We start from the raw sequence: 13,258 nt of genomic DNA on the forward strand, positions 1-13,258 counted from the left end.
AGAGACAAAAATCACTGTCTGTGTGGAGTTGAGGCCATATAGGGGAGAGATAGATAAGCTTTTTTTTTTTTTTTTAAAGTGCTGAGACTGGAGGATCGCATGAGGCCAGGAGTTCAAGACCAGCCTGAGCAACATAGTGAGATGCCCCTCTCTACAGAAAGTTAAAAAAAAAAAAAAAAAGGCTAGGCACGGTGGCTCAAGCCTTTAATCCCAGCATTTTGAGAGGCCAAGGTGGGTGGATCACCTCAAGTCAGGAGTTCAAGATCAGCCTGGACAATATGGCGTTCTCTACTAAAAATACAAAATTTAGCCAGGCATGGTGGAGGGCGCCTGTAATCCCAGCTACTAGGGAGGCCAAGGCATGAGGATCCTTGAACCCAGGATGGGGAGGTTGCAGTGAGCCGAGATCACGCCATTGCACTGCAGCCTGGATGACAGAGCAAAACTCTGTCTGGAAAAAAAAAAAAAAAAAAAAATTAGCCGGGTATGGTGGTGTGCAACTGCAGTCCCAGCTACTCCAGAAGCTGAGGTGCGAGGATCGCTTAAGCCCAGCAGTTCAAGCCTGTAGAGACCTATCATGGAGCCCCTGTACTCCATCCTGGGCAACAGAGCAAGACCGTGTCTCTTAAAAATTAAATAAAAGAAAGAAGTAAAAGAAAATGAAGTGGAAGGGGGATATGCATGCTCTAAGGTCTATGTACCACAGATTGCAGGCTGTTCACCCTTTTGTGGAAATGACAAAACCTAGGATGTTCCTACCTAACAGATGAGGGCTGAGGGAAGGAGAGGGAGCACAACTGCAATTTTCCCCTAAGAGAGAGTTCTTAGCCTGCCCTGGCTGGTAGATCTCATCCATCACGTCCCCATATGACTGTGCCAAAGGTCGATGCACCAGTTACTTTAACCCAGAACACCGCAAAACCAGACAGCCATGACGGAGGAACCTCTGTGGTCCGAGCACGTGGGCCCTGGGGTTGGAAGTGCCTCCGATGCACTTTGCATTTTCCCCTCACTCAGCCTTCGCAGTTCCCATCACCCCCTCTCTCGCGGGATAAATGGCCACCTCGTTAGCTCTGCACACACGACCCTCCCGACCGGACTCCTGGTGACTGTGCCTGCCTTATCTCTTTTCTCTCCTCCCTCACATTTTCCGCTGCAACAAAACCAAACACAGCACCGTGGGGGCTTTCACGCTTCTGTGCCTTAGGACACGCTGTTCCTGCAGCCTGGAAGGCTCCGGTCCTCCATCGGCGCGCCCTCATCCCCTTCCTACGAACTCCCATTCACCCTGCAAAACCCACCCTGGATGTCCCCTCCCCCAGGTCACCCCCTTTGGCCTGTCAGTCCCCTCCCACAGGGTCCCCAGCACGCTTTTCGGTTTGGCTTCTCTGCACGCTCATGACCGATTGCCCTACATCTCTGCGCACCCAGCCCCGGGCCTCCTCCGGCACCGGAGTCGTCTGGGTTGCTCTCTTTGCACTCCAAGCGCCTAGTCCCGAGCCTGAGTGAGTGCCAGAGGGCGCACCTGGGCTCAGGCTGGCTCCACCGGCCCCGCGCCTCCCCTCGGCCTCCCCCGCGGCCCTGAGGGTGCCCGCGCTCCTGCATTTCCCGTGCGCGTAGCTCGGCCGCCCAGCCCCCGCGTCAGCAACAACAGCAGCCGCAGCAGCAGCAGCAGCAGCAGCACCACCACCACCACCACCGGGGTGGCCCCCACGCGGACTACAAGTCCCGGCAGGCCGCGCGCGGGCCGCGCATGCGCAGCGGCGGCCGGCGTTTGAGTGGCAAGTTGTTTGTTACAGCGAACACCAGCTGCTCCCCGCGCCGGGCGCCGCGCGCCGCTGCTCCGCCGCTCCGCCGCTCGGCTGCTGCTCCCCGGCGCTGCCTCCCTCGCCCCGCGGCTCCCCCTCGCAACTTGGCGGGCCTCCTCGCCTTTGTCCGGCCCGGCCCGGCCGCCGCCGCCCCCCGCGCCCGGCGCCGAGCTCCCGGGTCCCCGGGCCGGCTGTCGGTGCCGGCTGGGCGCGGAGGGGGCGGGGGCCGCGGCTCGTCCCCCCGCGGATGAGCCGCCGCGGACGGGGCGCGGGCGGACGATGGAACTCCACATCCTGGAGCACCGGCTGCAAGTTGCCAGCGTCGCCAAGGAGAGTATCCCGCTGTTCACCTACGGCCTCATCAAACTTGCCTTCCTGTCCTCCAAGACCAGGTGAGCGCGCGGGGACGCGGCGCCGGCCGGGGACAGACAAAGGGGGCGCACCCCGGGCCGCCGTCCTCGCCGCGGCGCCTCGGAAAACAACTTCGGGCCCGGGGAGCGCCCCCGCCCCGCCCCCGCCGCCGCTTCGCCCGCGCCTGACAAAGCCCGAGCCGCGGGGTCCTGGCTCCGGGACCCCCCGCAACCCTCCAGCCCCCGGTGCGCCACCCCCCACCTCCGTCGTCCCCTCCCAACATCTCCCACCCCCTCCCCCATTACAGCCCCCTCTCCGAAATCCGGGGGGGGGGGGGGGCGGGGCGGCCGCAGTGACGGATCCGTGAATGGATGAAGGAACGAACGAATGAATGAATGAAAAACAGGTGTGGGGACGCGGCCGTGGAAGAAACAAACTAACGCCCCCATCCCCCCATCCCTCGGTTGGGCCGGCCCCCGTCGCCACGGCGGGGGGAGGGATTCCGCTGAGCGCGGTTACCCGGAGCAGAAAATCATAAAATCATTAGTGGGTGTTTATCTCAAGGTGCCTACGAGGCTTGCTCGCGGACGGCCTGGAATGGAGGGGCAGGGGGGGTGGGCCAGGGCCAGGGAGGGGCTGCAGAGGACGTGATTCTTTTTCCTCAGGGTCCTGGAAAGGGGGTGGGGGATGTTTTGCCCAACCATGGAAGGGGAGGAGCAGGGGTGTTTATGCATCTGCCTTGAGGCTGGGCTTGGATGCTGCAAGGGAAGAATAGAGTTGAAGGCCTTGGAAGGTAAAAGAGGGAAACACACAGACATTCACACACACATACGTGCATTTTCTCCATGCCAGGTAAGGGTTTGACTTTGTGAGCCCGGTGGGTGCTTACATTAGGGTTTCGTTGTTGTTAAGGAGCCCGAGCCCACGGGTGTGTGAGTGCCAGCGAGCTGCTGTAACTTAAGTCTCATTTGCCCACCATTGTGACTGTTGAAAAGGAATGATAAAGTTGTTACTGGTTGCTTTTTCGCGGTTTGGGGCGGTGGTGGCTCTCCCTCAGTGCAAAATGAATGAATACATTACGGGTCAAGGTTAGCGGGAAAATGACAGCCCCCTTGGGCTGCCCCCTTTGGCACTGAGCTCAAGGGACATAGGGAAATCATTCCATCCGAGCCTGTTATCTGCCTGTGAAAGTTCTTGCTTGGAAATCTCACTTTGATGTGTGTGTCTGAGCCGGGCGTTCAGTCCGGCTATTGTTTGCGAGATGGAGCCAGAGCTGCCGGTGGCATCTTGTTTACTTTCTTCTCCGGCTGCTCTGTAGGGTTTGGAGATTTGAAATCCTTGCCTAGCCTCTGCCATGGAGCCTGTGCTCCCAGTTGATTGCAAAGGGTAATGATTAAACAGGTCATTTGAAAACAAAAGCCAACAGCTCGGATTCTGAGCGGCACCCCCACCCCTCTGACACACAAAGCCCCCTCTGGCTGTTGACACCTTCCAGTCCTGCTTCTGCCTGCCCTCTGCCCCCGACTCCCTAGCCAGGCTTGACGTTCCAAGCCTTGGAGGTAACAGAACAGCCTTGTTTTTCCAAGCCTTGGCCCTCAGCCCTGGGCAGCCCCCTGGCTGATTTCTCGGCCACCATTCAAATGGGGATGATGACTCAGGCTGCGGCTGTGCACAGGGCCTGGGTGCTGGAAGGGAGGGGGCATTTGGGGGCTTCTTAGAAAGGCAGCAAAGGACAGGGTCCCTCAGCTTCTTCCCCTTGGAGGAGGGACTGGCCTTCTTCCAGCCCCCAACTCAGAGTCCCATGGATAGGCATGTCTCTGGGGGCAAGCCCCCCTGCTGGCCTCTCTGAACACAAGAAAACCTGCCCCTCAGTGGGTCCCCCTTCCTCCCTCCCGCAGAAGGCAGCCTGTCCTGTCCCAGGCCCAGGTGACCCAGCTGACTAGTCCAGTCTCAAGATGACTCAGAGGCCAAAGGCCATCTCCGTGTCTCCATGGTCTGACCTCAAAAACTGCTGGAACGATTGTCAAATGCCTGAGGACCTGCCACCACAAGCACTCTGAGACCAGATAGTGGCTTTGGGTCCTGACCAGAGCCCTCTCCCCACCTGCATGGCTGAGGTGAAGCCCCTCTCCTCTGGCTCACACTTTGTCTGTAAAGTAGAGATAGCACCACCTGGCCCACTCGTGGACATGGAGCTGTGTGGATGGCTAGGATGGTTGTGGACAATGGCTTTTTAGCAAGTGTTGATGGGTGACAGCCTGCGGACAGAAGGGTTAAGCTTTTTTCAATAATCAGCCTTCCAGGTAGAACCCCCTAGATTCCTCCTGCAATACCTGCCCCCAGGTGGTGACCCATAGCCCTGTCACCTCCCTCTCCAAAACCTAAATTTAGCCTAGACTAGCACAGGATGCCCTGAGGGTCCCTGTGCCACCCATTTACAATTTTGTCAGTCACTTTCTATAGCGTCAAATCACTGACATGGCATTCAAGGCCCTTTGGGATCTAGATTCTGAATCATCATCTTTTATCTTTTCAGTTTTTGGAGACAGAGCCTTACTCTGTCGCACAGGCTGGAGCACAGTGGCGCCGTGCAGTAGCTCCGTGCAGCCTCCAACTCCTGGGCTCAAGGGTCCTCCCACCTCGACCTCCCAAAGTGCTGGGATTACTGCTCCTGGCCTTGAATCCTCATCTTTACCCCTCCTCCAGCAAATACACAATTCGCCTTATTGTTCCTACACACCTCTGCGCCTTTGTGTCTGCCTCTCTTTCATCTGCGTGGAACATTCTCCTCTACCCACCCCTAGTAAATTCCTATTCAATCCTCCAGAGTTCATGACAGCACCCTGAAACCTTCCCAAACCTTTCCCTCCGCCCCTTAGCAGACTTAGGTCACTTCTTCCTTCTCGTGGGGTGGAGCTGTGGAAAGGGAATGGCACTGGGAAACACTGTGTAGGGGTGCGGCTGGGTCCAGGGGGCACAGAGATACCTTTCCCCTGCCTCTTCCAAGCCCTAGAGCCTGGTGTAAGAGAAGGAAAGAGGCCATCACTCTGCAGCAGGGTGGAGTCAGGGAATGGGTGTCTGGCAGTGTACCTAGAAGGCTGGATACCTACCTGCAGGAGGTGGCACTGAATCTTACAGCTTTTTTGTCTGTCTGTTTTTAAGAGATGGGATCTCACTCTGTTGCCCAGGCTGAAGTACAGTGGCACCATCATAGCTCACTGCAGCCTCGAACTCCTGGGCTCAAGCAGTCCTCATATCAGACTCCCTAGTAGCGGGGACTGCATGTGTGCACCACTGCACGCAGTTCATTTTTAAATTTTTGTAGCGATGGGGTCTCACTGTGTTGCTCAGGCTGGCCTCAAACTCCTGGCATCACACGATCCTCCCACCTCGGCCTCTCAGAGTGCTGGGCTTACAGGCATGAGCCACTGGTCTTTAGGACTTTTGAAGTAGGAAACTGGACTCGAAGTTGGAATTGACTACTTGGAAGAGGGGATCTAGACCCCGGGACCCCCAGGTACATTCTGTGTATTGGGTATTAAAACTGCTCTGCAAACAAGGAATCTGGGACCCCAAGATTAAGTGACTTGCTCAGGATCATGCAAGAAGTGATAGACCCGGGATTTAAATGTGCACATCTGCACCTTTCTGGTGTAAGCTCAGAGTTTTTGCTATTGCAGGTTGCAAGAGATGCCCCGTTGAGTGGTTACAGCCAGCCCTCCTGTCTGCAGCACACTGTTCTGAAAGGCGTAGGAGCACAGAATTCAAATGCTGGCCTTTCTGTATTCCCGCCTGCTTGGCCTTGGTTGTTGGGCCTTATTTTTTTCTCTCTCTTTGTTTTTTTCCTGGAGATTGGGTCTTGCTCTGTCACCCAGGCTGGAGTGCAGTGGCGCGATCACAGCTCACTGCAGCCTCTACCTCCCAGGCTTGAGTGATCTGCTCCCAGGGCCGTTTCCTCTCCCAGGGACACCTGGTCCTTGTCACTCCCACCTAGACAGGCTACTTCCCTTTTATTTTTTCCGATGAAGTCTTGTTCTGTCGCCCAGGCTGGAGTGCAATGGCCTGATCTCGGCTCACTGCAACCTCCACCTCCTGGGTACAAGCGATTCTCCTGCCTCAACCTTCTGAGTAGCTGGGATTACAGGCGTGCGCCACCACGCCCAGCTAATTTTTGTATTTTTAGGTGAGATGGGGTTTTGCCATGTTGGCCAGGATGGTGTCAAACTCCTGACCTCAAGCAATCGGCCCACCTCAGCCTCCCAAAGTGCTGGGATTACAGACGTGTGCCACTGTGCCCGGCTTAGACATTGAACTTCCTTAGAGCCTGTCTCAGGTACTTCCTTGCGAGCACCCTGCATACTTCTCAACTTTTGCCCATAACAACATATTATCGGCTTGTCTTTGTCTCTTGCCTAGATTATAGACCTTCAAGTTTTCTGTGTGTGATTGGATCCACCCCTCCCCCCCACCACCATCACCACAGTACCTCCCTGTGCTGATGAGAGCTGCCGTTGACTTTGCCATATTTTGCAGAGTGGAGAAGACACTCGCTCTGGAGAAGTACGATGGCAAGGTCACACAGCGGGAAAGAAGCAGAACTGGGATTTGAACCAGGTCCCATCTGCGCTGCACTTAGCACCCTGCGTTGTAGGCACTTAGTAAATGTCTGTTTGATGGATTTCCGACCCCTGCACAGAGTGACCCAGATTTCAGCCCAAGTGTTTGCCAGAGCCTCTTCTGAGTGCCCTGGGGGCTGGAAGAGACGTGGTTGTGGCAGGCGGAATCACACCTGGTAGAAGCAGAGTCCAGGACCCTGCCCCGGGACTGCTGAACCAGGCCTCTGCCCAGGACAACTGGAGGAACATCTGGGTGTGGCTGGACTAGAGGAGCAGAAGGCCTGAGGAATGAGCATATTCTCAGCACAAAGCCGGAAGGCAAGACCCTGTGTAGGCAAACTCAAGTCTGTCCCCTGAGCGTCCCCTGTCCTCTGTGGTAACCCTGAGGCTCTGCAGCCTGGCTGAGGGCGCCTGTGGCCCGCTTCACCTGTCTCACCCCTGGCAGCTTCCAGCCACACCCTAGGGTGCCTCCAGCCTTCAGGCCTTTGTTCTGCCAGGAGTATTACTTCTTGCCCTACCCTTTCTTCCCTTCTAGATTCCATTTCACCCTCCCTGAGGGAACACTGGGCTCACTCTTCCTCTGGTAGGATGGGCTTAACTCAAAAAGATGAGCCCAGGCCCAGTGGCCCATGCCTATAATCCCAGCACTTTGGGAGGCTGAGGTGGGAGGATCCTCTGAAGCTGGAGTTTGAGACCAGCCTGGGCAACAAAGCAAGACCCCATCTCCACAAAAAAATTTAAAAATCATTAAAAAAAAAAAAAAAAGCCAGACATGGTGGTACACACTCTGTCAGGAGGTGTGGGTGGGAGGATTGCTTGAGCCCTGGAATTTGAGGCTGCAATGAGCTATGACAATGCCACTGCACTCCAGCCTGAGTGACAGGGATCCTGTCTCTGATCCTGAAAAATAGTAAAGAAGATGAAATGTAACCAGGGGCTCTCAACAAGGATGCTTTGTGGTTTTTGTGTTTGTTTGAGATGGAATCTCACTTTGTCACCCTGGCTGGAGTGCAGTGGTGTGATCCCAGCTCACTGCAACCTCTGCCTCCTGGGTTCAGGCAATTCTTCTGCCTCTAACTCCAGAGTAGCTGGGATTACAGGTACCAGCCACCACGCCTGACTAATTCTGTATTTTTAGTAGAGATGAGATTTCGCCATGTTGGGCAGGCTGGTCTCGAACTCCTGACCTCAGGTGATCCTCCCACCTTGGCCTCCCAGAGTGCTGAGATTACAGGCGTGAACTGCTGCGCCCGGGCAGCAAGGATGCTTTGAGCTACAAATAACAAAAAGCCAGGACATAACCAATAAGAAGTTTGAACTTCTTGTGATCAGTTTATGGGTTGGGCTACTCCAGGCTTGGGTAACTTAAAGGCTTGATGAAGTCATCAATTTCTGCTTGGCCACCCATGCCGCAGCAGCGTAGCCCCCACCGTAATGGCTGGGGTGACTCTGGGTGTCCCTGCAGTCAGGAGGAAACTGAGTGAAGGAAAGAGCTGTTGCCTCTAGGGTGTCCCTGAGAAAACCTTTCCAGGGGTATCCCCACCCCTGCACAGACTTCCTCATCTCATTGGTCAGAACTGGGTCACATGAACATGCCTCAGCCTGTCACAGGCACAGGGAATGAGACCATCATGGACCAATCAGGATTCACCACTCAAGGTGGGGCCTGCCCCCTGGATGGATGCTCTCTGTCACAGGGAGGTGGGGGACTCAGCAGCTGTGGGTGGTGGCTGGCCATGTGCGCAGTCGGGCTGAGGCACCCAGTCCCGTAGCTGACCTGCCTGGGACAGGCCTGGAGGCTGACTCAGGTGGGCAGAGAGATTACTGTGCACAGACAGCTGTGTGACCCCAGATCTAGGTGGGGTCCTGGTGTGCCCCATCTGCCTGGCTTACCCTGACCTCACTGGAACCTGAACCTACTTTCAAAGTCTCCTCTTTTTATTATTTTTATTATGGAGCTACCTCTGTTTGTTTATTTTGGAGACGGGGGCTCTGTTGCCCAGGCTGGAGTGCAGTGGCACCATCATAGCTTGCTGCAGCCTCAAACTCCTGGGCTCAAGTGATCTTCCTGCCTCAGCTGCCTGAATAGCCGGGAATACAGGCATGCACCACCACACCTGCCTAATTTATTTTATTTTATTTTTAGTAGAGACAAGGTCTTGGTCGGGCACGGTGGCTCATGCCTATATTCCTAGCACTTTGGGAGGCTGAGGCAGGTGGATCATGAGGTCAGGATTTCAAGACCAGCCTGGCCAAGGTGGTGAATGAAGCCCTGTCTTTACTAAAAATACAAAAATTAGCTGGGCATGATGGCAAGTGCCTATAATCCCAGCTACTCAGGAGGCTGAGGCAAGAGAATCACTTGAACCCAGGGGGTAGAGGTTGCAGTGAGCCAAGGTCACACCATTGCACTCCAGCCTGGGCAACAAGAGGAAAACCCCATCTCAAAAAAAGAGAGAGAGAGAGAGAGAGACAAGGTCCCGCTGAGTTGCCCAGGCTGGTCTTGAACTTCTGGCCTCAAGCTATCCCCCCACCTTGACCTCCCAGAGTGCTAGGAGTACAGGTGTGAGCCACCATGCCCAGCCAAACCCCCTCTTTGTAAGGATCTTGGTTGGCCTTGCTCAAACTTAGAGGTCCAGCCAGAGCTGGGAGGGCCTTGGAATCCAGGGCTCTAGTTGTAGAGGTCTGAGATGTTCAACTTGGACGGGGTACCTGCTCGTCTCCCCATGTGAAATAAGGCTCTCTTGGGATTTGGATTTGTTCTCTGTGACCCTGTAAGACACACTGGGAACAATGAACAAGTATAGAATGATAACAGTGACGTCCCAGCACTTCGGGAGGCCGAGGCGGGTGGATCACTTGAGGCCAGGGGTTCAAGATCAGCCTAGCCAATGTGGTGAAACCCCATCTCTACTAAACATACGAAAATCAGCTAGGCGTGGTGGCAGACACCCATAGTCCCAGATACTCGGGAGGCTGAGGCAGAAGTATCACTTGAACCCGGGAGGTGGAGGTTGCAGTGAGCCAACATCGCACCACTGCACTCCAGCCTGGCAACAGAGTGAGACTCCATCTCAAAAAAAAAAAAGTGAAGGGGGTAGAGAGGAGGTGTTGGGTAAGGTCATTCATTATCCCAAAATGTTTGGAGGTGATGGTACAGCATCCTCTTTTTTTATTTTTATTTTTATTTATTTATTTTGAGACAGAGTCTCACTCTGTCACCCAGACTGGAGTGCAATGGCACTATCTCAGCTTACTGCAACCTCCGCCAGCCAGGTTCAAGCGATTTTCCTGCCTCAGCCTCCCGAGTAGCAGGAATTACAGGCACCCACCACTGCATCCGGCCAATTTTTGTATTTTTAGTAGAGACTGGGTGTCACCATGTTGGCCAGGCTGGTCTCAAACTCCTGACCTCAGGTGATTCACCTGCCTCAGCCTCCCCAAAGTGCTGGGATTACAGGTGTGAGCCCCTGTACCCAACCAAACAGCACCCTCCTTTTTGCCCGTGAAATGCTGTTATCTTTAAATTCCATTCTAGAAAGCCCATTGGATTGGCAAAAAACTACACAGGCAAGAATGCAGGAAGCGTGTGCCCATCGAAGCCTCCTGCTGCCTGCCTAGGCCACATCTGCGGGATGCAGGTCTGCGGTTTGTTTTGGCCTGCTCTGGGTCATTCGTGTTCCTGCCTGCAGAAAATCTTGCAAACAAGCCACGGGTTAACACTATAAGTCTTCAGAGGCATTTATAGGAGACAAAGCTTAAAATTGAAAAAAGTCCATGCAGAGCCCTGAGGCCACCGTCTGATTGCAGTTTAGGGAAAGACAGACTAGCCCATGGAAGTTGGAGCCCTGGGACACCTCGGCTGGAATCCCAGCACTGCTCATCCTGGCTGTGTGACCTTGGGCAAGTTGCTTGACCTCTCTGTGCTACGTTTCTTACCTGTAAAATGGGTGATGATCATGCCTACAACCTAGGTGGTTGTGAGCACTTGATGAGATAAACCACATCAAGCACTCCCAAGAGTACCTGGTCCACTAGAAGCTCCAGTAAGCATTTTTTTTTTTTTTTTTTTTTGGGGACCGAGTCTCACTCTGTTGCTCAGGCTGGAGGCTGGAGTGCAGCAGCACGATCTCAGCCCACTGCAACCTCCATCTCCCATGTTCAAGCAATTCTCCTGCCTCAGCCTCCCAAATAGCTGGGATTACAGGTGCCCACCACCATGCCCGGATAATTTTTGTATTTTTGATACAGATAGGGTTTCACCATGTTGCCCAGGCTGGTTTCAAACTCTCAGCCTCAAGTGATCCACCTGCCTGCGCCTCCCAAAGTGCTGGGATTACAGGTGTGAGCCACCACACCTGGTCATTAAGCATTAACTGATAAGGCCCTGGGGCCACTGGCCAGCACCAGTTTGTGAGGGCAGATCCAGAAAAGCCTGGGGTCAGAAGACTTCTGACACACACACACACACACACACACACACACTCTCTCTCACACACACACTCTCTCTCTCTCTCTCTCTCTCTCTCTCTCTCTCTCACACACACACACACACACACACACATCCTGATTCTGGAAAGTGGAGATACTGTCACTGCTCTCCCAGAACTAAACCAAGGACCTCATCTGTCATTTAAGTGTGGAGCCTCTGGGAGGGGCAGCCAGAATGCTCTAGGACCACAGAGCTGCAAGCCAGCAAGGCTTCCTAGAGGAGGCAGCACCATCAGAGCCAAGAATGGGTGATGGGTGGCATGAGAAAATGTCAGGAGGTGCTGGGGATAAAGGAAGATGAGCAAGCAGGAAAGAGGAGTGGGTGGACACAGATGGGGAGGGGTACGGGTGGAGAGGGCATGGGGTGAGCCCCAGAGCCTTGCCCATGCCCACTCAGGACAGCCAAGAGAAAGGGCTGGCTCAACCCCAGCTCCCAGACCTTTTTCCTATGCCCATCCTCATCTCTGCCCTGAACTCTCTGGACAGCTTCCTGCCCCTGCCCCTAGGGCAGCCCAGATCCTCATTGCAGCCCCATCCCTCTGGGCCAGAGGAGCAAATACCTGGAGCTGGAAAGAGAAAGGTGTCTGCAGGGAGCAAAGCGCTGTCCTGTGGGTCATGCAAATGGGTGTGCTCTGTTTCCGCAGAAGGCTTGCGCAGCGTGCACCTGCTATAGGCAGGACCCAGTAGGAAGCACAAAAGGAGTTTCTATCCTGTGGGAGGGAAAGATGTGAGTCCTGTGTGTTCTCCATGAAAGGTAGACAGTGAGAGGACCAGAGGCCCACACCGCAGGCAGGGCCGGGAGTGCAGGGCAGGGGGGAGTCCGGGAGGCAGGAGGGACACACTGGAGTGGGTGCTGGGCGGACTTCGTGCGTTCCTTCCAAATCCCTGGCAAATCTCTTCCTTGTTTGTTATTGTATTGGTTCTTTTTTTTGAGACAAAGTCTCACTCTGGAATGCAGTGGCACGATCTCGGCTCACGGCAACCCCTGCCTCCCGGGTTCAAGCGATTCTCAATCCTCAGCCTCCCGAGTACCTGGGATTACAGGCACACACCATCATGCCCGGCTAATTTTTTGTATTTTAATAGAGATGGGGTTTCGCCATGTTGGCCAGGCCGGTCTCAAACTCCTGACCTGGTGATCCACCCACCTTGGCCTCCCAAAGTGCCCAGCCTGCAGCTTTCTTGATTAGATGTCTTCTGTCTATCCACTCTGGCTCCGTCTACTCCCTCCCCAACACATGCCCTATTTTAGGATAACCATGGTAGTTCGTTTTTTTGCGGGGGGGAGGAGATGGAATCACACTCTGTCTCTCAGGTTGGAGTGCAGTGGCACAGTCTCGGCTCAATGAGGCAATTCTCCTGCCTCAGCCTCCTGAGTAGCTGGGGTTACAGGCACTGCCACTATGCCCAGCTAATTTTTTGTATTTTTAGCAGAGATGGGTTTTACCAGGTTTGCCAGGCTGGTCTTGAACTCCTGACCTCCTCAAGTGATCTGCCCACCTTGGCCTCCCAAAGTGCTGGGATTACAGACATGAACTATTGTATCTGGCCAACCGTGAGGTTTTTTTTTTTTTTTTTTTTAAATTTTTTGTACAGAAGGGTCTTACTGTGTTGTCTGGGCTGGTCTTGAACTCCTGATCCTCCCACCTCAGTTTCCCAGAGTGCTAGGATCATAAGCATGAGCCACTGCTCCTGACTGCTGGTGGTTTTAAAAGCTAGGATCCCAACTAGGTGCAGTGACTCATACCTGTAATCCCAGCACTTTGGGAGGCTGCGGCAGGCAGATCATGAGGTCAGGAGATGGAGACCATCCTTGCCAACATGGTGAAACCCTGTCTTTACTAAAAATACAAAAATTAGCTGGACGTGGTGGTGGATGCCTGTAATCCCAGCTCAGGAGGCAGAGGCTGCAGTGAGCCAAGATTGTGCCACTGCATTCCAGCCTGGACAGCACAAGACTCTATCTCAAAAAAAAAAAAAAAAAAAAAAAAG

The 13,258-nt window shown here is 54.5% G+C and overlaps 1 protein-coding gene across 1 annotated transcript in view; it reads left to right on the forward strand.

The window, feature by feature from the left end:
- The first annotated feature begins 1,730 nt into the window (after positions 1-1,730).
- The window catches only part of CASTOR2 (cytosolic arginine sensor for mTORC1 subunit 2), a 59,354-nt gene continuing 47,826 nt past the window's right edge, over positions 1,731-13,258 (forward strand). The window contains exon 1 of the mRNA XM_032254909.1: positions 1,731-2,200. Coding sequence (XP_032110800.1) covers positions 2,088-2,200 — 113 coding nt within the window. The 5' untranslated portion in view covers positions 1,731-2,087. The remainder of the gene's footprint in view (positions 2,201-13,258) is intronic.

The sequence above is a fragment of the Sapajus apella genome, unplaced genomic scaffold (genome assembly GCF_009761245.1).
Source record: "Sapajus apella isolate SASKATOON/1434 unplaced genomic scaffold, GSC_monkey_1.0 scaffold88, whole genome shotgun sequence".
Classification (NCBI taxonomy): domain Eukaryota; kingdom Metazoa; phylum Chordata; class Mammalia; order Primates; family Cebidae; genus Sapajus; species Sapajus apella.